Source organism: Aedes albopictus, chromosome 3 (assembly GCF_035046485.1).
Source record: "Aedes albopictus strain Foshan chromosome 3, AalbF5, whole genome shotgun sequence".
Taxonomy (NCBI): Eukaryota; Metazoa; Arthropoda; class Insecta; order Diptera; family Culicidae; genus Aedes; species Aedes albopictus.
In genome coordinates, this window is record NC_085138.1 from 377,565,846 (window position 1) to 377,593,356 (window position 27,511).

The following is a 27,511-nucleotide window of genomic DNA, read 5'->3' on the forward strand; positions in this document are numbered from 1 at the left end:
AAAAACACATTTTACAGATACATGTTCTAATTTGTACATCAGCTTAACAAGATGCAGAAAAATGTCTTGTTAAACTATTTTGTAAAGGAATTACTGCAAGTCGAATAGAAGTCTTATCAAACGCTTGAAAAGTGTTTTAAATTACCATTGTTAATACCGATACGAAAGGCTGAACATTGGCTACTTTTTCAATTAAAACAGCATTTCTACAGTAATGTGTACATCATTATTTTAGTTCCGTTATCATTACTATTGTAAAGCAACAATTCAGCATGCATACTTGTTTGTGGCTTGCGATTGTTAGTTGGGGATTGTTATGTTTGTAAATAAAAGGCAGCAGACGTTTATTTCAGAGCCCCAGACGGATGCATTTCGAAAATGTTTCTATTGTGGTTTAGTTTATTTCATTGTTAACTGGACTGCGACAAAGTGCGGATTCTCAAATAAAAGTGCGATATTGCATCCCGAGATAATGAATAAGTGCGGTGAAGACACCGGAACGCAAAATCGCACTTAAAAAAATAAAGCATACGACAACGTACAACATATATTACACTAGGGCAAGATTTCAAACATGTTGAAAATTCAAAGCTCCCATAAGTTTATTACAATTCTTGGTGCAAAACTAGAGTCCTGAAAATTTTTCAGCCATTTCGGTGGCGATTTAATGGTGGCCCAAAAGCAAAATAGAATTATTATGGGAATTATTATGGAGAATTTTTTAAAAAAGTTCTCCGTGTTGCAGGGCATTCACACACGGATAAAGTCATAAGGTCAAAGTCAAATTCAATCAAAGTTAAAGTCAGATCTCAATGATGAATGTTGCCGAAGACTGGAACTTATTTCGACAATCGGCAAAAAAGATATTGAACTAATTTCAGGACCCAAATAAGTGTGCAAAATTTGGGCACGATCGGTTATGTCTACGTTTGAGGTTTGAATGGGGTTTTACATGGGAAACACACTTTTTTGCATTTCTCTCATAACAAGCTCGATTTTTTCTAAAACCATGTAACCGATAAAGTGAAAACATAGCCTTGAGTGTCCTGAAAAACTTTGTCGAAGACCGCGAAGTGATCTGATGCTTATGAAAAAAGTTATAGCGTTGGCATTGCTAGGCGAAACAGCGTGATTTTGTTGCTATTGTTATTCCTTTACATGTTACGATATAAACACATGCATGCGGATCGTTGGTTATAACTATTTTCACAATCATCGGATCGCTTTGCGGTCTTTAACAAAGTTTTTCAGAACATCCTAGGCTATCATTTTACAGTATTGGTTAAAAAGTTTCAGACAAACTTTTTCAACTTATGAGAAAAATGCAAAGAAGTTTGTTCCCTCATACAAAATCCCATACAAATTTCAATTGCAATGCGCAAAGTGTAGACGCAACCGATCGTGCTCAAATTTTGCACAGATACTCAAGACCCGAATCGGAACCAAAAAAGCTTTGATCTGAGAAAACGGTTCCGATGACCCACGCTAATGCACATCTTCATACATGACATCCTGTAAGGTGTGCAAGAAGCTACCACGCATACTATGATTGAGCGTCAAGCGTGTCGATCGAGCTGTGCACGCTATGTCCAAAGGGAAGTATTATGAAAATCGAATGTACCTCAAATGTTATTTCCTAGAATCGTAGCTTTGGACCTCTAGTTTCAGAATCTGTGCATATTAAAATATTTCATCTTGGGTTTTTTGAAATTTTTAATTTTTTTCCTATTTTTCCATACAAATATCGAAAAAAGTCGTTTTAAGGTTAATTTTGTCCCACATAAAAATGTATGGGAAAAAAACCCAAGATGGATTATTTTAAACCATACATTTTCTGATTCTAGAGGTTCAAAAATATGGTTCTAGCGAATAAATTTTGAGGTACATTCACTTTTCTTAATGCTTCCCTTTGGACATAGCGTGCTGTGGTCTGCTGTTCAAGCATACATGGACGAATATTGATTAATAACTTCTGTCTCGTGCACTGGCGTACCCCCAGGGGGGGGGGGGGGGTTAGGGTTAAAACCCCCCTTAGAGCCATAATATGTGAAACAAATTTTCAGTATAAAGCGCTTTGCGACGAAAAAATTGTCGGCTGCGCCGCTATTTCCAAACTACGAATACAATTGTTCATTACTGTTTACAAAATGTATGTGTCAAATCAAAAAAGGTATCTTTGACCGTTGAAAACCCCTCCCAGAGACAATTTCTGGCTACGCCACTGGTCTCATGATTCGAAATGAGTTGTGGTCTTCGGCAACATTCATCATTGAGATCTAAAGAATTCAATTTGACTTTGAAAGTATAGCTTCATCCATGTGTTAATGCTCTACAGCGTGGAGAACCTTTTTTGAAAATTCTTTATAGTAATTCTCATATGAACCTATTTTGCTTTTGAGCCACCATTAAATCACCACCGAAATGACTGAAAATTTGACAGGACTCTAGTTTTGCAACAAGGATTGCAATGAACATATGGAAGCTTTGAGTTTTAAAATTGTTTGAAGTCTGAACTGCCCTAATATTACACCAGTGGCCCAGTGGAGAATCTTCCGTTTGATGAAAAGTTTTCCCCGACTGAAGTAGTGGGTATCGAACCCACATTTCGTGGCTTACGAGACACCTAAACGACTGACGCCGCTAACGTCGCACTTTCAACAGCGCAATGCACAATATCGATCAAATGTTGTTTAGTTACTGTTGACATTTGAATGCCCTTAAAACCAGAGAGTTCGTTATTGAAAATGACAAAAAATTGAAAATAGCATTTTATCTCAGTTTACTCATGCGGAGTAGAACACCCCACACCCAGAAAATATCTACTCTGTCTCTGAGTTGGTTTTACGTAGAAATCGAAAGTGGGGTAAGATGCCATTTTTCAAACTTTCATCGTTGTCAATGACATATAGCCTCAATTCCTAGGCTTTCAAAGTGGTTACAGCAACTAGAATATTTGCTTGATATTTAAGCAAAAAAATATTCATAAAACTAGTGCATTTTCATCGATTTTCAGCGATTTTAAAAATCGATTCGTAAAACGGAAGTGGTGCAATAAGGCTGTCTGTCATGGTGTAAGATGCCACATCTTGAAAACATTCAAAAATGACTTCACCATTTTTCGGGCATTTCCGAATCACATACTGAATACATGGAGTGACACCGCCCTCCCCGCGGAACGTTGGTCGTCATATTTGAATGACCCCTAACATGGATAGCGTAGACGTGAACAACCATGCGCCTCCATGTGTGTATCGATTTCCTTAGAAACACATGGCAGGTAATAAAATCATCAAAAAAAACTTGAGTAGAAATATTTCTGGCTGTATAAATTACGTAATGTACTTTGATTATGATTTCATATCCATTGCACATTCTGTAAAAAAATAAATCGCTTAAGACGAATCATCAGGCATTTGTTTTCAAGTAACACGTTAAATTTTAAAGTTTCTACAAGTTTTATTACTGCTGTATTTCCATTTCTATCGATAATCGAATTTATTGTATCATTCTATCATTATGCACAGCAAATGCAGGATCGTCCACTGCATTCTCCATCCTTGTAGCCCAACTGCTTGCAGGTGCTATCGCAAATCCTATCGTGGACACAGTTGCCCATGTTTTTGCAACGATTGCGCGGTAGGACAAGATTTGCCTTAGCCAGATTGAGAGCGTCGTTCTCCACTGGAAAAGTTATAGAATGGTTCTAAGTGTTTAAAACCAAGGTTGCAACCATTCATTTGCGAAAATTTACATTCATTTGCTATTATCTCAATTCAGAAGCATGCTATCGAAAAACAATGTATGGATGAATTTAACCTTGTAGTTTTATCTGAAAGTTTGCCGAATAACGTTGGGGTCGCACACACATTCCAAAAACGTGAGCGAGCTGTAAAGGTAACTTTCCACAGCGTGAATGAAATTTACATTCACCGCGTGGAGAGTTGCCTTCACAGCTCGCTCACGACTTTGGTATACGTTTGCGACCCCAATGTTATTCGGCAAACTTTCAGATAAAACTACAAGGTTAAATTCATCCATACATTGTTTTTCGATAGAATGCTTTTGAACTGAGATAATAGCAAATGAATGTAAATCTTTGCAAATGAATGGTCGCAACCTTGTAAAACTGCTTACGTTATTGAACCAAGTACATACCTCCGAATTGCTCCACATCAAGAAGATCTGATGAATCCTCCTGTGATTGGGCACTGACGTTTGATGTCAATGCAACAGCTAGGCACAGAAGGGCTAGACAAACTACGGTGGTGGACTTCATGGTTACTGATTTTGGATTGGGGTTCTGTTGGACCTCTGCTGAAGAATAGAAGTATAGCTTGGAACTGATATCTTCGGTAGTGAAGAAAGCTGCTTTTATATCTTTAGGAAAATTGAATTGAAGAAACTGAAAATCCCCGTGGTGCATCATTCCCCACGAAGTCTATTGTAGATCTTATCAGAAACATAACTATTGACATTCAAGTAGCAATGATCTTTCTTCCTGATTACAATGCAATATCTCACACCTTTCTGTTATCGTTCAGCAACTGGGGTGCTTTGTCTGCTTTTACACATACAATGTTCGAATTCATTTTCCTTCATTGCTTCACAAGTATGGTATGTACCTAAGGTACCTAAGGTAAGGTGGCTTATCGTAGACTAGATTGAAAACGATTAGGTCACAATCAGACTTATTTCCTTTAACCCTAAAAGGGATACCTTCATGGCCTCAGTTTCGTCACCTCGCTGAGTGTGTTCCATCAAAGACGAGCTCTGAAAGGCGCCTGGGGTCCAATGGACCCCAGGTATCCCTTTTAGGGTTAACAGTCAAGTTAACAAATCATAGATGAAAAACCATCTTTTCTTTCACTAGGGTACATTTTTAAGATTTAATTGTGAATTCCATCTGATACCTAAATCTACTCTAATTGTTGTTTTTTTTTTGTAATGAATAGCTTGCCCTATTTTAGGAAACCCAAAATAATGTTTTATTGGGTTTGAATAATATCTGATGCACTGGTAAACACCAAAAAAGTCTTAGATTTTGTTATATAATTTGTATTAAAGCATGACAATTAACAATCTTTTGTTAGTACTTTTCCACAATCTTTCTATCATAATGTGCGTAAGCCTTTTGCAAATCAGCAAATTCAGAACAAATTGATGCTCGTGCATCTTAAATTTCTCAGCTTTTTGAAATTTGAATTTGGTATCTCCAGATGGATACACAGTTTTAAGTATTTTTTGGAAGTCATGTTTGGTAACTCATCAATTGGTGCTAGGCGTTTTGATGATTATAGTCATAGTTATAAGTTTGAGCTGATTTCATTATTCCTCAAAACTCTAAAATAAATATCCGACGCCATTTTGAAATCCAAGATGGCGGTCACGAAATGGTAGGTTGAGCTACAGGGGATAGACAAAATTATCAGAACAGGCAAAATTTTCTCTTTTCAAAAAATGTTCAACTAGCTGTAACTTTTCGAAACGTGCACCAAATATTCTCAAGTTTTCACTTCAAATTTGGAAAAGATCCGGCAATTCTGCACGAAGTTATAAAGGTTCTATAAAAAGGTATAATTATCCGATAGCCAACTTTGAGCTGTTATATCTCCGGATTTAGTGATATGAATGCAATGAATTTTTTACTATTTATGACTTAAATAATGAACTTTTAAAAACTTTTGACTTGAGTTAGATGGTGAGGTAGAGGGTCAGCGTAAAAGGTAGGGCAGAGGGTAGGGTAAACGATAGAGTAGATGCTCGGATAGAGGTTTGGGTGAAGGATAGGGTAGAGGGGGTGGGGTAGACGGTAGAGAAGAGGGTAGGGGAAAGGGTAGGATGGTGAGCTGTGCTGCAATTTTTCGACAGGCGATATTTTGCTTTTTTTCATTTTCTCCGTTTTGGTTTTCCTGTCAATGTTGCTTTCCGATCAGCAACACAGGAGCGAAATGAAATAGGGTATTGGTTCCCTTATTAAGCATGTGGCTCCCATTTTCATCCTACGAAAAACAAAGGATTGTTTGTTTTGTTTCATTTTTTTTGTATTTTGTGTTAGCAGTGAGCACGCATGAAAACAAAAAGAACGGAATCAACCGGTGCCCTATTCGCTTGTTTTCGAATAGGATGAATATGGGAGCGTGAGATTACTGATGGTACACATACCCTAGGTACTCACACTCGCACGCAGCGTGCTGAAAGCGAGAGCTGACAGGGCTAAATTTTCATTCTATTTTCTGCAGTTGAGTGTTTTTACCCGTGGTAGCATATAGGGCACTCACTCTCACAAGCCACCGCTTGAGACGAATGGCTTTTGAGCATGAGTAGTGTGTGCATGATTGGGAATTGACCTTGTTGGGTCGCTCACGAATGGAGCTCTCGGACTCTGTCAGCTCTCACATAGAGGAACTGAAAACGACCACCACAGTCATTCATTTTCGGCTGAAAAACAGGCACTGAGACTGATATTTAGCAGGGTAGAGGGTAGGCTCAAGGATGGGTAGACGGTAGGATCATAGGTAGGGGAGACTGAGGAGACTTGATCCCTGGGGAGACTTGTTCCCCCCATATTTTCTCGGAATCAAAAACAGTTTTCTTCTAGCATATTTTTTCCAAAACTACATCTTGACAGACGACAATGATTTGGTTACAATTGATTTTGATTGTGCATTGCATTATTTTTCAAAGGGTGATGGTTTGTTATCAGTCCTTCAGAAATCTTTTAGACGATTCCGAAAAATCTCAATAACTTTGTATAAATTGAACCAAATCGTGTCAAAATTTTACAGCACATAGTGTAAATAAAATACTATCAAACGTATTTATTCTAATAAGTCTGTTATATAAATATTTTAATAAATGCAGCTTGGTATATACAACAGTGACATGGGGAGACTTAATCCCTCGAGGATTACACACACATTATACATGTGAAAAATAAAATTCTATTTGGAAGCGTCTATTTACTCGGAATTCTAGTATATTCAATGATAAAACGTGTCAGATAATTATTATTTTATTACACATCATAAAAAGAGGGATCAAGTCTCCCCATTTTCAAAATACAGCTTAACCTTAACAATTTAAGGAAATCTTATAATTTCAAATTCACCATATTCATCAAAACTACAAGAAAACTTGATATGAAAATGAATAGGACGCTTCTGGAGTTTTTCCCTTTAAATTAACCATGTGCTCAAAAGGGGATCAATTATGGCCCATTTTTGAAAAATACATCGTAAGACATGCCTCCATAAAAACACAGTTTTGAAAACTTTAACAATAATTTAAAGTCCTTCTGTTGTGTATAAACTTGCAATAGATGTTAACCTTCCATTATGTACGAAAAACGGATGAAGTTTTGTGTTTTTCTTGAAGTTACAGGCAAATTAAGAAAAAGGGATCAAGTCTCACCAGTCTCCCCTACGATTAAGCTCAGTAAATATAGAGAGTGTGGTGAAGGGTGCCTCTGGAGCCGACCTACTGATGGTGAAAGGTTAGCGTAAAGGGTACGGTAGAAGGCAGGGTAAAGGATAAGGTACTGGTTATGGTAGATTACAGGATAGAGGATAGGGCAGATGGTAGGATTGAGGGTTATGATAGAGCGTAGATTAGAGGGTTGGCATAGAGGACAGAGACGACGGTAAGGTAGAGAGTAAGGTGAATAAGTGAGATGAGGTTCTCTCGAGATACCGGATTCTTTCCGGGATTTCTTCAGGCATTCCTCTCGAGAATCTTCCCAGGAATCCTCCCGGGATTCCTTCAGATATTCCTTCCGGAATTGCTGTACGGATTGCTCCTGGATTCTCTTCAGGGATTTTTGCAGGGATTGAAATGGAATACCCTGAAAGGATTCTTATAGTTATTCTCTTCTGAAATCCTTCAAGGATCCCTGCTGTGATTCCTTAAGTAAAGATATATGGTGGAAAATTTAGGTAATCCTAGATTTTTTAGGTATTCGTACCGGAATTTCTGATGGGGTTCTTTCAAAAATTCTTCCCGATTTTTTTTTTGGGGATTTAAACAACAATTTCTTCCGAGACTTCTTCCATGGTTCTTGCAGAAATCCCTGCCCAGCTTCCAGCTGGGATTCCTGTCATGATCCCTTTAAGGATTTCATCAGGTATTCTTTACGGGATTCCTTCAGGAATAACTTCATCGATTTCTGCTAGATTTATGTCACTGATTCATCCTAGTATAATTTCAAAGCCATCTGTCGAAATATATTCAGAGAATCCTGGTGGAATTCTTTCAGGTATATGTACCGGTTCCCTACTGGCACCACGGGGATTTTTCAGGCATTCCTCTCGGGATTCCTACCAAACTTTCAGCGGAGATTTCTCTCAGGATTCTACTATAGTGCCTCCCAGAATTTCTTCAGGACTACTTCAGGGATTTGTACCCGGATTTCTTGAATTATTCTTTCAGGGAGTCCTGCCGTGTTTCCAGCCGGGATTCCTTCCGTGATTTCTTAGAGGATCCTATCAGGGATTCTGTACGGGATTTCTTTTGTGACTTTCAGGGATTCCTTCCGAGTTTGAATGACAACTAATGAGAGAGGAAGAGTAAGGGAAAAATACAGAAGCAGAGAGAAATAGGCTTTTTGATGCTCTTAATAGTTATTTATGTAACGAGTTGCAAAATGATGAATTTTACAACACGAGTTGTACATTTATCCATCGAGGCTTGCCAAGTTGGATAAATACGGCGAGTGCTGTAAAAATCGAGTTTTGCAACGAGTTGCATTCAAAATTTTTTGCAATGAAAAGCACTTTCATTAGAATATGATACCTAGTTTCCATCAATATCATCGTGCTCCGTGGTGGTTGAATGGGACCGGCCACGTGCTCTATCGTGTACGACACAAAAATTTGGATCAAGCATGCCGTGCTATAACCGTCACAGTTTTTCAAGCTCTAGGCGTGGAAACTGAGGTCAGACTAAGGTTGTCAATCAAACAATTGCATTATGATTCATAATGCAGCCAGTTAGTTCATAAGGGTCTCCAGTTAGCCTAGTGGTTAAGGCTACGGATCGCCAATCCGGAGACGGCGGGTTCAATTCCCGTTCCAGTCGGGAAAGTTTTCTCGACTCCCTGGGCATATAGCATCCCAAGTAACACAACATGTTATATAACAGTTAAAATTACATGTTTAGTACTACATCTGTTGTTTGTTTCTTGCATTATTTACATAATATAGCACACTTATATAATCAAAACAGCGCAAAAAATGGCGGCTTATATAACATCTTATAAGTTATATAAGATGTATGCTAATACACGTATAGTACTAATAATGTCCTTCAAGGTACGTTCCACTCAGCCACTGAATGTTGGTTGGTTGCAAATAAGATATTTGTCTTCATTGACAACTAGCAAAATACCTATTTAATGCAGCCACTATCATCAGTTGGAATAGGGTATTTTTCAAGGAATACAGCTTACAGAATGCTGTTATAGTACATACCATTAGCATTAGTTAGAATTAGGTTATTTGAAGGTAATATAGCTTGTGAGATCCCATAATAAAATACTAAATTGAATATTGATACTAGATGAAAAAGTATTCGTGCCATATCAACGGACAGAACACAATTATATTGATAACTGCAACAACATGATATTTGTTTCCAATTGATGAATGCTATGATATATTACAGCTTATAAACTATGCTGATAGTATAATTTATTAAATGGGAATTATTCAGTGGAGGTGGTGCTTTTTCACATGCGCGGCAAGATTCACTGCGAAACTTCTGGTTTTACTTCATCAGAATTCAAGCGCCATTGTGTCAAATTAGAAAAAGTATACATAATTTGTGAAATTTTGTGATATTTCTTTAAAATCGTCTCGAAAAACAATATGACAGCTTTCCATAAGAATTACGGTACCGGTTGAAAGTTTTAATAATAATTAAAATTTCAACCACAGTAACAGTTCAGCCTGTAATTAAAACAAGTGATCATACTTCAATAGCGAACCGAATGTGTTTATATTTAAGAAAACAATTTCTACCAATTAATAAAAAATAAAAAGAAAAAAATACAAATTTGTGTCGCATTTATCTTTGTGTACTTATATTTTTAGGCGGTACTGTGATCTGCATAATTTTATCTAGTTGAATACAAACCGCAATCCAAATCTAGTGTTGTCATTGTAAATAAGTTGAAATTACGTAAAAATTACTTTTCGCAAACTACTTCGCAATAGATTCATAATTTAGTTATAGAAAGTATTTTGCGACACTGAACTAACTCTTTTACAGCTAATCATGTCACGCGGTATAACCTATCTGTCAAATGTCAAAATGTTGTTATTAGCAATCACGCTGCTTGTCTGTTTTGGTCATCCGTCGGAGTTTTGTCGTCTCCACTGGATTCCTGGTGGTCGATGATTTACCCGACCATCCCGTGTTCGAAGTTAGTTTCATGCCGCACTAAAGGATGTAGGATTTCACAGTTCGTAGGATTTAAGACACAGGGACCCGACAGGATCTATATTCCGGCCACCAGCATCTGTTAGCAGTTCCGGCATTTACGATGGCGTCCGAAAAGCATCTCTTTCACTAGGCTAGAGCTAGGCTAGGCTAGAGCGCAATCTGTTTGGTGCAGTATTATTCGCATTATTTGGGAAGTGGGATCAGGATTGCGAACATTGCAATAGCAGCATAAAGTCCACAAAACTGTCGCAAAAGGGTGCATTGTTTTTCCGAAAGGTTGAGGTGGTTGATCAATGGTTTACCAGAGTGCTCAGAACATGGCCTTACATGACGTGGTAATACGAGAACTAAGCTCGGCCAGTCTACCGAAATCATTTAAAACAAACCATAAAAGACTGCGCAACTGATCATAGGTAAATCAACTTGAATTTGTTGTTTTTGTAGTGCTATATAATTGTAAAAGTAGCATATTTCATGCATGATTGTGTCAATGTGATTTTTATTGATGTTTGTTCTTGATCAACTTAATTTCAGCTAAATAATGACATGAGAAGTTGTCAGGTCCGCTTATAATACTATTATAAAACATCTTCTGTAGTTTATATTTCTGAAGATGTTTTCTTTGTTACTTGGGTCACTATGGTCCACTGCACGAAATTATTCTGGCCTGCTTACTCTCACACGAAATTTGACGTTTGAGAGGTGCCGACACCGTTCAAACGTCAAATTTCGTGTGAGAGTAAGCAGGCCAGAATAAATTCGTGTAGTAATTCATGCAATGGCAGGCAAAGAAAGCCCTTCAATTAATAACTGTGGAAGTGCTCAAAGAACACTAAGTAGAAGCGAGGCAGGCCAAGTCCCAGTGGGGACGTAGAGCCATAAAGAAGAAGAAGAAGAAGAATGCAACCGAAATGAATTGCATTATGAACCATAATACAATTGTTTGGTATCGTGCGTAAAAGTAGGCCGTTACCTCACCGAAATGACAAGTATAAAGTAGAATATTATAGTGCCGAGTTGCAATAATATCTTTTATGCAATTCAGTGTCATAATTTCTATTTTATACTACTCATTTCAGTATCATAATGACCAACTTTTCCGTACCGGTTCATAATGCAACTGAAATGAGTTGCATAATGGAAAATAGTTGCATAATGTTCATAATGCAACTCATTTGAGTTGCATTATGACCATTATGCAACTCAAATGAGTTGCATTATAAAAAAAACAATGCATAAAATTTTGTATGGGACTCGTTGCAAAACTTGATTTTTCATCACTCTTCGTATTTATCCAACTCGGCAAGCCTCGTTGGATAAATGTACGACTCGTGCTGAAAAAATCAACTTTTTGCATCTCGTCACATAAATAACTATTATGGAAATTGCACTTTAGTTAGGCGTTAACGAGTCAAATATAGACTTGTCTTTTGAGATACATTGTCATATACAAGCATAGCATAAACTACTTGGTAGTTTGGGCTAATCTTGAGAACGGCTTCTTTTGAATTGATGGTGTTTTAAAAATAATCGAATTATTTTTTCAGCCTTTCGTACGTAATTCTCAATTGCAATTGGTGAATCGAATAAAATTTAATTTTTGAATGGTTTATCATTTTTCATGTAGCCGAAAGACACGTTACCTTTATGAAATTTGATCTCACAACATTAAATTTCTCTTGAATTGTTACGTATGATGAGTACGTAAAGAGAGTTTTTGGGGTACTGAATGAAAAATTCAGTAACTGTAAAAAACATTATCTGTGTAAAATCTAACTTTTACAGTATTTCCACGATTGGTTATGCTACGCTTAGTGAGCACTCTTTAATTGATTTGTTTTTGAAATTTAAATTTGATATATGTTGAACACTGCAGTTGAAGCTACATGGGATTACAAGGGCCATGCATACTCTTAGGCGTTTATCGGGATAGATTTGTGCGCCAATTTTTAAGTCCTTTTTTCCCATGCTTTTTGCGTGGTTATCATCTCTCTCACTTGTTTAGAGCTGTACTGTATCTATCTATCTATACGGATCAGAATATAACGAATTTGAGAGGCTCCAGTTTGATGGAATACTTAAGTAGCACAGATCTTGGATTACTTAACATAGGCAACCGCCCAACCTTCATGGTATCTGGTAGAGACGAAGTGTTAGACATAACGCTTTGCTCTAGCAGAATTAGTCATGAGCTGACCAATTGGCATGTGTCAGATGAAGAATCTTTATCTGACCGTAGCGATGGGATCTTGTTTGAACATGTGAATGTTACTTCGCAAACATTGCGTTTCAGGAATCCCCGGTCAACAAACTGGGATCTCTTTACCGATTTGTTGCAGCCAAATTTCATGGATACTCACCATTAATTGACACTCCAAGTGATTTAGATGATGCCACTGCTACTACAACGGCCTTCATCATGGAAGCTTTTGAAGAAGCCTGCCCTCTGCGGTCTGTGAAGACCACAAGAGGAACCCCTTGGTGGAACTCCGATCTGGCGAAGCTCAGGAAACAATGTAGAAAGAGTTGGAACAGACGACGTTCGGCTGGATCGGAGGCCTTCAGGTCGGCTCGCAAGGCCTACCAGAAAGCTCTTCGGTCTGCTGAACGGTCCGGCTGGAAAAACCTTTGTACAAATGTTTCCAGTCTGAGTGAAGCCAGTCGATTGAATAAAATCCTTGCAAAATCTAAGGATTTTCAAGTGAACGAACTTCGTTTGCCAAATGGTGATTTCACTTCCTTTGATGAGGAAGTTTTGGAATGTTTATTCAGTACACACTTCCCCGGATGTGTGGATATTACATCTTCGGATGAACCTGATGTCTTTTCTTGTAGTTATGATTCTTTAGCTTCGGCTCGGAGTATCATAACTTTAGAATCGATTGAATGGGCACTTAATAGCTTTGCTCCTTTCAAATCTCCTGGGGCGGATGGGATTTATCCTATTTTGCTTCAGAAGGGATTTGATCATTTCAAACATGTTTTGAAACAACTACTTGTTTGCAGTTTTGCTACAGGGTATATTCCCAAATCCTGGCGGGATATTACTGTGAAGTTTATTCCGAAAGTGGGTCGCGCATCGTATGAAGAAGCAAAGAGCTTCAGACCTATCAGTTTGACCTTTTCTTCTGAAATGCTTAGAACGCATAGTCGATCATCACATCCGTGATGTTCATCTGGCTAATGTGCCTCTTAATGTGAACCAACATGCATACCAATCTGGAAAGTCCACTGTGACTCTTTTACACAAAGTTGTTTACGATATCGAGAAGGCATTCGCTCAAAAGCAATCCTGCTTGGGTGTTTTCTTAGATATCGAGGGTGCCTTTGACAACGTGCCTTTCGATGCCATATTGGAAGCCGCACGGGGTCATGGTATATCTCCAATGATTTCCAATTGGATTCACCAAATGCTCAAAAACCGACATCTCTTCTCGACATTGCGTCAAGCGGCGATTAGGAAATTGAGTGTTTGTGGATGCCCCAAGGGGGAGTCTTATCACCACTTTTATGGAATCTCGTAGCAGATACGCTATTGAGGCAACTCATTAATAGCGGTTTTCCTACTTATGGTTTTGCCGACGACTACCTAACATTGTTAGTCGGTATGTGCATCAGCACCCTTTTCGACCTGATGCAAAACGCTCTTCAGGTAGTTGAGGGTTGGTGTCGCCTATATGGCCTTTCGGTAAATCCGAGTAAAACATCTATTGTTCTTTTAACGGAAAAGCGAAACCGTAATGATGTTCGAACTTTACGTCTCTTTGATTCTGAAATCAATGTGACTGAACAGGTAAAGTACGTTGGAGTCATTCTTGATTCCAAGCTTTCCTGGACACCTCATGTTGAGTTCAGAATCAAGAAAGCTTGTATGGCCTTCGGGCAATGCCGGCGAACCTTTGGTACAACTTGGGGTCTAAAACCCAAGTATATCAAATGGATCTACACAACTGTTGTTCGTCCAATATTGGCTTATGGATGTCTGGTGTGGTGGCAAAAGGGCGAAGTGAGAACGGTCCAATCAAAATTAGGCCATCTCCAAAGGATGTGCTTAATGGCGATGTCTGGAGCGTTCTCTTCAACTCCTACGGCAGCGCTCGAAGTGCTCTTTGACGTTGCCCCACTACACATTCATCTCAAACAAGAAGCACTTTCTTGCACTTACCGTCTATGGGTACTCGGTTTACTAGAGGAAACTCCTGTGAACCGCAGTTCAACACATACCTCGTTGTTTCCACTTTTGGTGAATTGGGACAAAGTTGTCCTTGCTCCAAGTGATCTTACAATTGCTTGTAATTTTCCATATAGGACATTTTCCACGAAATTCCCTTCCCGGGAAGAGTGGACATCTGGTTATCTGGAAAGAAGTATTTCAGACGGCATCGTATGTTACACTGATGGCTCCCTTCTCGAAGGTCGAGCAGGTGCTGGTGTTTATTCTCGTGAGCTAAGGCTGTATCAGTCCTATTCACTTGGTAGACACTGCACCGTTTTTCAGGCCGAAATCTTTGCGCTTATGTGTGGAGTGCAATCAGCACTTCAGCAGCACGTAATGGACAAAGTAATATACTTCTGTTCAGATAGCCAGGCTGCTATTAAAGCACTTGCTTCGGCCAACTCCAGGTCGAAGATAGATATCGCTTGTCGAACTCAAATCGAGGAGCTGAATTCAGCAAACGCTGTTCACCTTGTATGGGTACCTGGCCATTCATCCGTCGCTGGAAATGAATTGGCTGATGAGTTAGCTCGCACTGGAGCATCACATGACTTCATTGGCCCTGAGCCAGCTTCAGATTGACACCTGGGCTGCCACTCAGCACAAACAATACTGGAATAGTTTGGAGTCATGTCGTCAAACAAAATTGTATTGTACTGAGCCATCTCTAGGGGTGGCAAAGTATCTAACAAATCTGTCAAAGCAGAATGGCAGCATGCTGGTCAAAGCACTGATTGGCCACTGCCGACTCAGTTATCACATGGCGAATATTCAGCAAGCTGATTCATTTGCCTGTGGTAGCTGTGAATCCGATTATGGAACTTCGTATCATTTAATATGTAACTGTCCAGTTTTTGCGCAATTGCGTTTCCGAGTACTCGAGAAACACTTATTAAGTGAAACTGACTTCAGAAACCTGAATCTTCAGGACGTTCTGTTGTTCTTGACCCGCTGTGGTAAAGAGCTATAGGCTCTCTTTACGCTTTATGCGTTATCACAGTGCCCTTCTCAGGGCGCTGTTTGAACCCATTGTGGTACGCTTATGCGTTATTACAGTGTCCTTTTCAGGACCCTATGTGAACCCATTGTGGTACGCTTTTGCGAGTATGACGATCCTATTCCCTTACCTGTCCTTTCCCATGTCCTATCCTTTTTCCTTCCCTTCTCCGTCAGGTAAATGATGAATAGGCTCGTGTTCATGGCGATGGCACAAATTTCCCAAATGGAGGAGAACGTGCCTCTAGAGCCGACCTACTGATACCTGATACCTGATACGATTGGTTATGCTACGCTTAGTGAGCACTCTTTAATTGATTTGTTTTTGAAATTTAAATTTGATATATGTTGAACACTGCAGTTGAAGCTACATGGGATTACAAGGGCCATGCATACTCTTAGGCGTTTATCGGGATAGATTTGTGCGCCAATTTTTAAGTCCTTTTTTCCCATGCTTTTTGCGTGGTTATCATCTCTCTCACTTGTTTAGAGCTGTACTGTATCTATCTATCTATACGGATCAGAATATAACGATATCGTAGAAGTTGTACTGAAATAGAATTTGAGAATCAGATATTGAGGACCTACATTGAAGAAGCTTTTTGGAACTACACCATAGACTTCCATTTTTTGTCAAATTATGCCTATTTTATTGGAACTTGACCATTGATAACAAATTTATTTAAAGATTGAAATTATGAGACACCTTGGGCGTTAACGGGTAAATTTTGCTTGTTCAATTGTATGTTGATTAATTTCGCTCCAAAAAGTGTTTTAAATTTTAGGTATTTGCAGTTATATGGCTTTATTGTAACATATGTTGAAAAAAAATTTGTCACGTAGTTCTATAGAATTTAAAATAAATGAGAACGGATGCAATGATTTTAAACCTGACAAATGCGATATCTTCTCAATTAGTGTCTTATTAAGATCCCTTCAACTTAAGTAACCTCGAAATTATTAAATAATTTAGACATTTTAATAATGTCTATAATTGTTTAATTATTGTCATAATTTTAAATATTTTAATAACATGATAAAAATATGTTTTATTCAGTAATTCACAAAATAGGAACGTGTTAGCCAGGTGCAAGTAGTGCTCGACTCAACTCAAACCAATCAGCATTCTTCAGTTTCGGCAGACGCACACCTTCTGCGAGTTGCAGTAGCCTCCCCGATTGCCCCGGGCAATGCAATGGGCGGCACAGGCACTATCGCCCACCCCGAATCCACTCAGCAGATCACAGGTGGCCCGTTTAAGGTGCAAGTTCTCCACGGCAGCTTGGTAGGATTCCTCCGGAAGTTCATCGACTGTGAAAAAGATTGGTTTCTGTTAGAGACGCTCTTTTTGATCCGGAATCAGCAGGTGTAACTTACAAAGGGAATTGGCAAAAGAACGGACCTCGTCCGCCAGCACCGGTTCCTGTGGGTAAGCGCTGGTGATGGCCACGGTGTACATAGCCAGGAAACAAATCACCGTGAGGGACTGCATGGTTGATCCTTTTGGGATTGAGTGGTTCAGCAGATACGATATTGCTAGGACAAGCTTTTGAGATTGACTGATACGATGGTTCCGGCGACCTATGAATTTATATGAAAAGGGCAATAAATGGACCACCATATTACGCTTCCTTGTAAATCACCGAAAACATACAAACTCGATAAGGCACGTTTGCACTGCGAACTTTGCATATAGGTAGTAATCGATTTAGTTCATTTGCACCAGGATGCTCGGTGGATTACCGAGATAATCCTTTTTAGGTGGGGGATTCACAGCTTCGACAGAGACTGCAGTGGATTCTGGATGATTTCAATGGAGTGGCACGTCCAGCAATTTGGCTTGGCTGTTAATCGATTTACTTGGAACATTCGCCGATCTTTGCAAGCTAGCAATTTTACAGTGGGGTGATGATGTTTGATGACGAATAATGTGAAACGAAGCTCCCATACTTTTTTAAATATTTCGTAGTGTCATATAGAGCACAGTGTTCATCCAAAATTCGTCCATTCCTGACGATAAATTGCAACTGCAGAGAAGAAAGAATAACTTATTCTTCATCTGTAGTCTGATAGATGTATGTGATTGTTTCTTAATCGTTTTGAATCCAGTCTATGATAAGCCATACATATTAGAAACCTATTAAAGCAGACAGAGCGCCACAGTTGTTGAACGATATCAGCAAAGTGTGAGCATTGTAATCAGGATCGTTGTATCTTGCATTCCACTTGGTTTCTGATAAGATCTACAAGAAAGTTCATGGGGAATAAGGCACAAGGGGATTTTCAGTTCCTTTGAGCATGTTGCTATGTTAATATAAAAGTAACTGCCTTTCAGCTCCGTAGATATCAGTTCCAAGACATACCTACTTCTATACCAGAAGAGCTTAGTTCTATCAGCAACTAAAACCAAAATCAATCACCATGAAGTCCACAACCGTAATTTGTCTAGCCTTCCTGTGTCTAGCTGTTGCGTTTACATCAAACGTTTGTGCCCAATCTCAGGACGGTTCATTAGAACTTCTTGATGTGGAGCAATTCGGAGGTATATACTGTCAGCAGTTTTGAACATTTCAATCCATTCTATAACATTTTCAGTGGAGAACAACGCCCTCAATCTGGGTAAAGCAAATCTTGCCCTACCGCGCAATCGTTGCAAAAACATTGGCAATTGTGTCCACGATAGGATTTGCGATAGCACCTGCAAGCAGTGGGGCTACAAGGATGGAGAATGCAGTGGACGATCCTGTATTTGCTGTGCATAATGCTAGAGTGGTACAATGCATTCAGATACCGATAATAATCTAACAACACCAGCAATAAAGTATATTAAAATCTGAAAACTTGGTGTTTTGTTTGAGTTCGAAAACAAATCTTCGCTGGGTAACTGCCCAGTGCTGCAAATTATCGCGACCATCAAAAAATAAAACAGCGAAATATTTTTTTTTTTTTGTCTCAAAAGTCTCTGCTCTCCACACCTTACCAACCACAACAGTAGCAAACTCGAACATTGCAGGGTTATAGTGTGGCATTCTTGTAACATTTCCTACCCACCATATTCTTCCGGCTTTGACCACCTTGATGCTGGATTCGTCGGGGAGTCTAGCCAGCTCGTGGTTCATCCTTCGACACCACACATCGTTATCCTGCATACCACCTAAGATCGTCTTTAGCACGCGTAGCTCGAAAACTTTGAGTGCATGCAAGGACTGTAGAGGACCACCGGTACATTTGGGGCCGGGTGAATCTTTTCTGATTCTGATCACAGTATAATGTAGAGCCCGTAGTAGACACGATTTCCACTGAGTGTAGAATTACTTATTATCGGTAAGGTAGATCAGGCTAAGTAGCCGTCTCCATTCCACTCAGTCCATGACTGTTTGTGTCCGGTTCCGCATTCTGCGTAGGGTCCGCAGATCGTCGTCCTCCACTTGGTCGACCCACCTAGCTCGCTACGCATCACGTCTTCTTGTACCGGTCGGATGACCATTTTAGTCGGGTTGCTATTCGACATCCTGATGATGTAACCCACCCAACGTAGCCTACCGATTTTCGCGGCGTGGACGATGGTTGGTTATCTCAGCAGCTGGCGCCGCCGTCGCCGACGTTTTTTTGGCGCCGTCGCCGCCACTCAAATTGACCCGGCGCGCCGCTGTTTAAATTTTTCGACGCCGCCGAACAAAATTTCCCACGCCGATCAGAAAGCGACTTGGGTATTTTATTTTTCTATCCAGCACAAACAGTATTGTTCTAACCTGTAGAGCTGCTACTAGTTAAATATTTAAATAATCTGTATTGGATAATATTTTTGGCGCATTAATACTGTATATTATTTATTGATTCAGGGCGCATTTTCTGGCATTAGCATTTAAATTTGTATGTGAGTGTTTTTGGGGCTGGCAAGGATCTTTGCTAGGTCTGAGACGCCTCCCCCTGAGTAAAGGATGATTCCCATACAAATGAATTGGTAGGGTCCTCATAGAAATCCTTAGAGTTTTCAGGGGCCATCCAGGCGTTTCTTGTGGGATTCTCAGGGAGTTCTTGATGAGTTTCTTTCAGAAGTTTCTCCTGAAATTTTAAAAGAGTTTCCGTCTGGGATTCCTTTAAGCGCTCTTGTCAGGATTTCTCCAGGAAGTACTTCCGAGATTTTTCCAGAGAATTTTTCAGGGATTTCTTAAGAAATATTTTCTGAGATTACTTCAGGAATACCTAAATACGTAATCTTAGATATAACGTACCCTCGATATAGCGTACGCTCGATATAGCGAATTCGATATAACGTACAACATTGAAAATTTAAATTTTTCCCGGGAAAACCCTCAGATAAGCTACGAAATCACTAAAATCAATGTTTTCTTGCAGTTTTAGCCTTGTTACCTAAAATTAGCGCAAATTGGGGAAAAAATGAGTGTACGTTATATCGAAGCACAAAAAACGAAATTACGTTTTCGTGGAAACTCATATTTTTCATGAATGATATTATGAATTTCACCGAAGTCATTATCTGGGGTTCATTTCACGTCAAATTCATCATAACAAGCATAAAAAATATTAAAATTTTCTCTGCTTCGATATAACGTACAAAGAGAAAACTTTTTTGTACGTTATATCGAAGAGTACCTGTACCTTCAAAATTCCTTCCGAAATTTCTCTAGGAATTAATTCCGAGTTCTTCTAGGAATCAAAGATTACTTCAACCATTTTTACTGTGATTCTTTTGGGAATTTCTCCCTTGGTGTTTCCACAAATTTAATTTCTTCACAAAGATTCCTCTAGGATTTCCTTCTGCATAATACACTAGAATTTCAATGGCGCTGTAATCACTTTTCCAATTTAGTTATATTACTGACTTCAATTGAACAAATTGAATATTTATGGGTGTCCATCTTGGGGAACGTCCATAAATTACCACACTTTTTTTTTCGGCAAAGTGTGGCGACTCCTACAAAACTTCCAGAGGTCTATACAAAAAGTGTGACATAGGGGGGAGTGGGTTCAATTTTTTTGCGAGACGTAATTTATGGACGCTCCCTTGCAGAGAACTTCTTGTTTTGGTAAACCAAATTGACTCTTCTAGTAGCGCTACTGACGCTGTAAGGGCGTGGCAAACTAGATGTTGGTTACACGAACAGTCGCGACATTGGAATTCTGTGGCTAGTTATGCTAACGTGTTTGCTCAGGGAGCTCCATCTAAGATTGGTTTTGGGATTCCTTCAGAAGTTTCCTCTGGGATCCTTTCTGAGATTCCTAAATTGTTCCTCCAGGAGCCATTCTCAGGATTCCTTCAGAGATTCTTTTTGGGGATTTCTTCCGGTATTTCTACAGAAGTTCCGGGAATCCTAAAGGCATTCCATCCTAGATTCTCAATAGTTTCTTAAAAACAATATCTTCGAAAGTTTTTATTTACTTCCAGAAGGTATTCCCATGATTCCGGGAATCCTCCAGGAGTTCTCTCTGGGATTCCTTAAAGAATTGCTTCCAAGATACATACAGAAGCTCCTTCCAAAAATTCACTCTAGGATTCCTTCCGAGAATTTCATGCGAGATTCTTCCCGGAGGTCGTTCTGGGATTTCTTCAGGAATTCTTTTTTTTTCAGTGATCCTCTAAAAACTTCTCCGGGATTCTTTTTTGAAACTCCTTCCGGGATTGTTAAAGCAACTACTTCTAAGATTGCTTAAAAATTTCGGGAACTTCTTCTGGGCTTCTGTCAGGAATTGGTTCGAGAATTTAGTCAGGAACTCTTTTGAGGAATTCCTTAGAAAATTCATTCCGGGATTCTTCCATGAAGTTCTACTGAAATTCTTCCAGAAACGGATTTTGAGAATTCTTCAGGAACTCTTTCCAAGATTCACCTAGAAACTTTTTTTTTTGGTTTCTTCCAAGAGAAGTTTCTCCTAGAGTTTATTGACAAATTGTTCCTGCATTTTTTTTTTCATTCCTCATAAAGTTCCTACAGGATTTCTTTGAGAAAATACTCCAGCAAGTTCCTTCTGGTTTTTTTCCCACAGAATTTCCTGGAGATATCTTATATAGAAGCTTTTAGGAATCTAAGAAGATGATTCTGAAGGAATCGTAAATTATTTCATGATTCATTCTAATATTTTGAAATTTCTATGAGGCGAGTTTCCTAAAAGGCATCTGAGGCAAATATTATGTTAAGGTTTATAAACCATTTCCTGGAATAAAGTGTGAATGAACTGAAAGAGTACACTCTGAATAGTTTGACTTGCAAAAAGTCTCGAGGGATCACATAAAAATCTCTAAGATTTAAAATTTGAAAAAAAATGTTAGATCACTTTTTGCTGGATTTTTTGTTTTAGAAATATGAAGACATTCTTTGATTGTTTACACAATTTGTGAAAAATATTGAGTTTTAGTTTTTGAAAAAAAAAACAAACTGGATAATTGCCCAGTAAAGAATCGCTGCGAACATTACAAAGATTTTTAAACAAATTTGTGGAATTTTTGAGGATATGGATGTTAAAAATATAAATTTAAGACACAGTAAATGTTGAGTTCAGAAATCATGCAACCATACAATAGCATACTGTCCAATTCTATTCTCGGGCCTTTTTGGTACCCCATGAGACTGATACCCTGATTGTAATTTATCGATCAATCCCTGAAACTAGGTAACACATTTATGATTCTCAAAGTATTTTTTTAATAAAATCATTGGAAAAATTTCCAAACTCATTCTTGGAGGGAATTTTTATGGTATGTGTATGCGTTATAGAAGTCTTGAGGAAACCCTAGAGAAATTCAAAAAAAAAATTAAAACCTGCTGAAATTATTTGGTAATTACCTGAGGAAGTTTTCAAAAAAAAAAAAACTTATGGAAATTCCTTTTCTTCGCAGATATTTTTTGAAGTCTTCGGTTTGTAGAACTCCTGCAAGGGTTCTTTAAGGGTATTACTGCGGAATCCCCAAAGTTTTTATTTCTGTTTTGTATTGTTAGACATGTGTAACAATCTCAGAGGAACTCCTGAAATAATGTGTGCCATACCAACAGGAATTACATAAAAAAGTTACTGTAAGGTGTAAGACATCCAAATGGAATCTTTTAAAAACTCAAAGTTAAATTTCTGTGGTATTTTTCAAAAATTCCAAAGATTCAAATAATTGATGAACATCCAGTGTGCACTTCTGCAAACTGTAGCATTAGCACACACAACAGTATTCCGTGTTGACGTTTTTTTTTTCTCAATGAAAAATCTGCTCTCACAATTACAAAAAAAATAACAATAAAAAATTAGCATTTTTTTTTGTCACGCCGGTTACGCCGCCGCCGCCGCCGCCGAATAGGGTGTACGGCGTGACGCCGGCGTCGCCGCCGCCGCTGCCTCAAATTACCATATACGCCGCCGCCGGTGAAATGAGCTTCGGCGCACACGTCTAGCTCGTGATTCATTTGCATTCTCCAAGTCCCGTCTTCCATCTGCACTCCACCGTAGATGGAACGCAACACCTTCCGTTCGAAAACTCCAAGAGCGCGTTGGTCCTCTGCACGTAGGGAGGGTCCATAGAGGACGACCGGTCTAATCAGCGTTTTGTAGATAGTTAACTTCGTGTTACGGCGAACATTATTCGATCGTAGAGTTCTGCGGACTCCAAAGTAAGCACGATTTCCTGCCACAATGCGCCTCTGAATTTCTCTGCTGGCGTCGTTGTTGGCGATCACCAATGAGCCCAAGTACAGTCGGAACCCGCTCGTTGAGCCACAACCTCCACCCAACCAACGAATTCGATTCGCTAGTTGGGTGAAGTGACAGCAGCACAAGGGGCGTGCGCATTGTTTTTTTAAATCATGTTTAGGTTGGAAGCAAAAAGAAAAAAAAATCAATTTGTTATACATTTAGAGCAAAACTGATACGTTTTGCAAGATACATATATGGCCAATCATTATTTTCACCCATTTTCAGTCGGTGAAGTGAAAATATAGATGTTTATGAAACCACCCGGACCAAAAGCAAGCACAAAACACTTTCAATGATCGACAAAATAAAGATTGCCGATGTTTTGCATTTGTTTCGAAGTAATTGTACATATTCTTTTTTTTTTTAAGAAATATGAAATAGAAATTTTTTCTCGATTATCAGTAAAGTTTAAGCAACCAAAAACTCATTAGCTCGCCCCTCGGAATTACAGATTGGTTGTCATTTTTAGTTTGACATTGAATTATGACATCCAGGTACTTTTTAGTTGGCTGACAGCTCAACTAACGGGGCCCCAACTAAAAAGTCACCCAACTATTAAGCCCCCAACCAGCGAGTCATGACTGTACACGAATTCTTCAACCGTCTCGATTTCATCACCGTCGATATAAATTCGGGGTGGCGGGCGCGGTGATTCCTCCATGGAGCCCTTTGCCATCATGTACTTTGTTTTCGAACATTAATGACTAATCCGATTTGTCTGGCTTCACTCTTTAGTCGGATGTACGTTTCCGCCATCGTCTCAAATTTACAAGCAAAAATATCAATATCATCAGCGAAACCAAGCAGCTGAACGGTCTTCGTGAAAATCGTTCCACTCGTGTTTAACCCCGCTCTCCTAATTACACCCTCTAAAGCAATGTTGTTGAACAGCAAGCACGAAAGACCATCACCTTGCCGTAACTTTCTGCAAGATTCGAAGGGATTCGAGAGGGTCCCTGATACTCGAACTACGCACATCACTCGATCCATCGTCGCCTTGATCAATCGTATCAGTTTATCCGGGAATCCGTATTCGTGCATAATCGCAAAAAATTTTAAAGAGTACCTTGTAGGCAGCGCTCAGTAGTGCGCGATCGCGCGATAGTTCGCGCAATCGAACTTGTCGCCCTTTTTGTAGATGGGACACACGATACCTTCCATCCACTCCTCTGGTAATACTTCCTCCTCCCAAATCTTGGTAATGACTAGGGACAATGGAAATTCGCGATTTCGCGGAAGCCGCGAAATCCGCGAAATTGGGTCTTGACCGCGAAATTTGAAATATCCCGCGAAATGCCGTGAAATCTGGCAAATTTGAGGAAACACCCTACAAATTTCCATTATTTCCAAACTTTTTGTTAGAATTGGCTGTTAGCTTTTGACAGTGTAGAGTAATTTACGATTCCTTATCTGCATGATAAAAATTAAATGCATTTTATATCTATGCTCTCATCTGATTTTCATCGGATTTGTTGCTTTTTTGATGAATTTTTGATTACGCTTTACAAAATTCAAGTTTTTCCCAACAAAACGGTCAAAAATATGAGTCCGCGAAATTGCAGCGAAATTCACAATGGTAGCCCGCGAAATTTGAGAAATTTTTCCGCGAATTTCCATTGTCCCTAAATGACCCAGTTTAGTGCTTCTCCACCGTATTTTAGAAGCTCGCTTGATAGTTGATCTGCTCCAGCGGCTTTGCTGTTTTTCAACCGGCCAACCTCCTCCTCAATCTCTTGAAGGTCAGGGGCCGGAAGTCTTTCGTCCTGTGCACATACTCCTAGATCTGTTACCACGCCACCTTCGGTACTTGCAACGTCGCCATTGACGTGCTCATCGTAATGCTGCCGCCACCTCTCGACCACCTCACGCTCGCTCGTGAGAATATTCCCGTGATTATCTCGGCACATGTCGGCTTGTGGCACAAAGCCTCTGCGCGAGCAGTTCAGCTTCTCGTAGAACTTTCGTGTGTCCTTAGCGCGGTACAGCTCTTCCATCGCTACGCGATTTCGTTCTTCCTGCTGGCGCTTCTTCATCCGGAATACTGAGTTCTGCCTGTTCCGCGCCTGTCTGTAACGTGCCTCGCTCGCTCTCGTACGGTGTTGCAGCATTCTCGCTCATGCTGTATTCTTCTCGTTTTTCAACTGTTCACATTCGCCGTCGTGCCAGTCGTTTCTATGATTCGGAGTCGCGAAGCCTAGTGCTGTGGCCGAGGTACTACCTATGGCGGATCGGATGTCCCTCCAGCCATCTTCAAGTGTAGCTGCGCCAAGCTGCTCTTCCGTTGGTAGGGCCACTGCTAACTGCTGCGCGTAGTCTTGAGCCACTTCTACGTTACGCAGCTGCTCGATGTTGAGCCGCGACGTTCGACTTCGACGGCTGGTAATGACTGTCGAAAGTTTTGAGCGCATGCATACAGCGACTAAGCAGTGATCCGAATCTATATTCGCACTGCGGTATGTGCGGACATTTCCTCCCTTCCTACCTCAGCGTTCATGTCGCCGTCACGCGGCAAGCAACCTTCGTATGTTTGCTCTAACTGCGCGTAGAACGCTTCTTTCTCGTCATCCCTTCGAGTGGGCAGTGGACGTTGATGATGATGTAGTTGAAGAAACGGCCCTTAACTCTCAACATACACATCCTTGCGTTGATCGGCTGCCACCCGATCACACGTTGTCGCATCTTGCCCAACACTATGAATCCTGTTCCCACCCCAGTTCATTAGTGGTGCCACAGCTTTGATAGAAGGTAGCCGCTCGATGCCCGCTATTCCACACTTTCTGTCCAGTCCAACAAAGTTCTTGCAACGCCACGATGTCGAAGTTGCGGGGATGTAGTTCGTCGTAAATTATCCTGTCACATCCTGCGAAACCAAGTGACTTGCAATTCCATGTTCCAAGTTTCCAATCGTAGTCCTTATTTCGTCGCGTGGGTCTTTGCCGATTGTATCGAGTCGTATTTTCTCCTATGTTATTCGCAATGGGGATTTTTACGGGTGGCTTATTGGGCCTACGCCAACACTCCTGTCTCGCCGGAGGGCCATCGTGCCAGTTCTGTTTAACATCCCAACCAACACTGGGACGACCACGCTGATGGGGCTAGCACCTTGGATCTGGGGGGGGGGGGGAGGGGTGTTGGGGCGTGGTGCAGCGTTTCTTACTCAGCCGCTGTATGCCAGAACAGACGCTGTTTGAGCATTGGTTTGAGTATAATCAGTTATTTATGTACCTTCTAATTCCTCCCCGAATGCCTATCGTTTGACACGTACGAGAATTCCGACAACAATTAGAAGTCTTCCTCGGAGATTCTCCCAGGGACTTCCTCAGAGTTGTTTTCCAGAGCTTTCACCATAAAGTGGAGCTTTCTCCATGAACTCCTATTGGAAACGATTCAGGAAATCGTGGTGGGATTCCTACAGAAATTCCTGCTGCGATTCCTCCAGGAATTCCTCACAAATTTTTTCCAGGAATTCTTGCGGGGATTTCTATTAGAATATGTTCCTAAGAAGGTTTTCCTGTGATACTTCCAGATGTTTTTGTTGGGATCGTATAGTAGGGATTGGGATAAGATTCAAATAATGCAAAAAGTATTTATAAATGAATATGGTTTTATTCATATTCGTTCGATTAATATGGAATAAATAATACAAATTAAACTCATAGTATCATTCGAACATTATGCACAGCAAATGCAGGATCTGCCGCTGCATTCTCCGTCCTTTATATGAATGAAAATCTTGAATGAGGAAAATCCCCGTGATATGAACCATGAACTTTCTTGTAGATCTTATCTGAAACAAAGTAGCACTCAAGTTACAATGATCTTTCTCCTGATTACATGCAGTGCAATATCTCTCACGCACACCTTGCTGATATCATTGGACAAGGAACAGAGCGGAGTTGCTTTTCTCGCTTCATGCGTACAACGTGCCAAACGTCACACCGTGAGGTTACAAGGCTTATCGTATACACGATTGAAAACGTTTAGGTTATTATCATGCCATAAAAAGCTATCAGATTATAATTGTGGAATAGGTGGTGCTCGGGAAGTGAAAGTTGAATTTATTTTATGTTTCAATTAGCTAACAGTAGATTGTATGAGGCAATTACAACCGTCTCATGTATTGCCGTAATCGCCATGTCAGTTTTCGACGTTTTTTGGTGTAAATAA

General features: G+C 39.8%; 2 protein-coding genes across 3 annotated transcripts in view; one reads left to right on the forward strand and one right to left on the reverse strand.

Annotated features, from left to right (window-relative positions):
* The window catches only part of LOC109399110 (uncharacterized), a 141,039-nt gene that overhangs the window by 60,511 nt on the left and 53,017 nt on the right, over window positions 1-27,511 (forward strand). The window lies entirely within an intron of this gene.
* Window positions 16,760-17,208, reverse strand: LOC134291823 (defensin-B-like). Its single transcript, XM_062860073.1, has 2 exons — window positions 17,027-17,208; window positions 16,760-16,960 (listed from the first exon to the last, which is right to left on the reverse strand). The coding sequence occupies exons 1-2, from the start codon at window positions 17,139-17,141 to the stop codon at window positions 16,779-16,781; spliced, it is 297 nt and encodes a 98-aa protein (XP_062716057.1). The 5' UTR covers window positions 17,142-17,208; the 3' UTR covers window positions 16,760-16,778.

Excerpts from the sequence above, each read along its gene's own strand:
- LOC134291823 (XM_062860073.1), bottom strand. The coding sequence starts at position 17,141 with ATGCAGTCCCTCACGGTGATTTGTTTCCTGGCTATGTACACCGTGGCC. Across the intron at positions 16,961-17,026 it reads TTCTTTTGCCAATTCCCTTT|TCGATGAACTTCCGGAGGAA; the intron begins GTAAGTTACACC and ends TCTTTTTCACAG.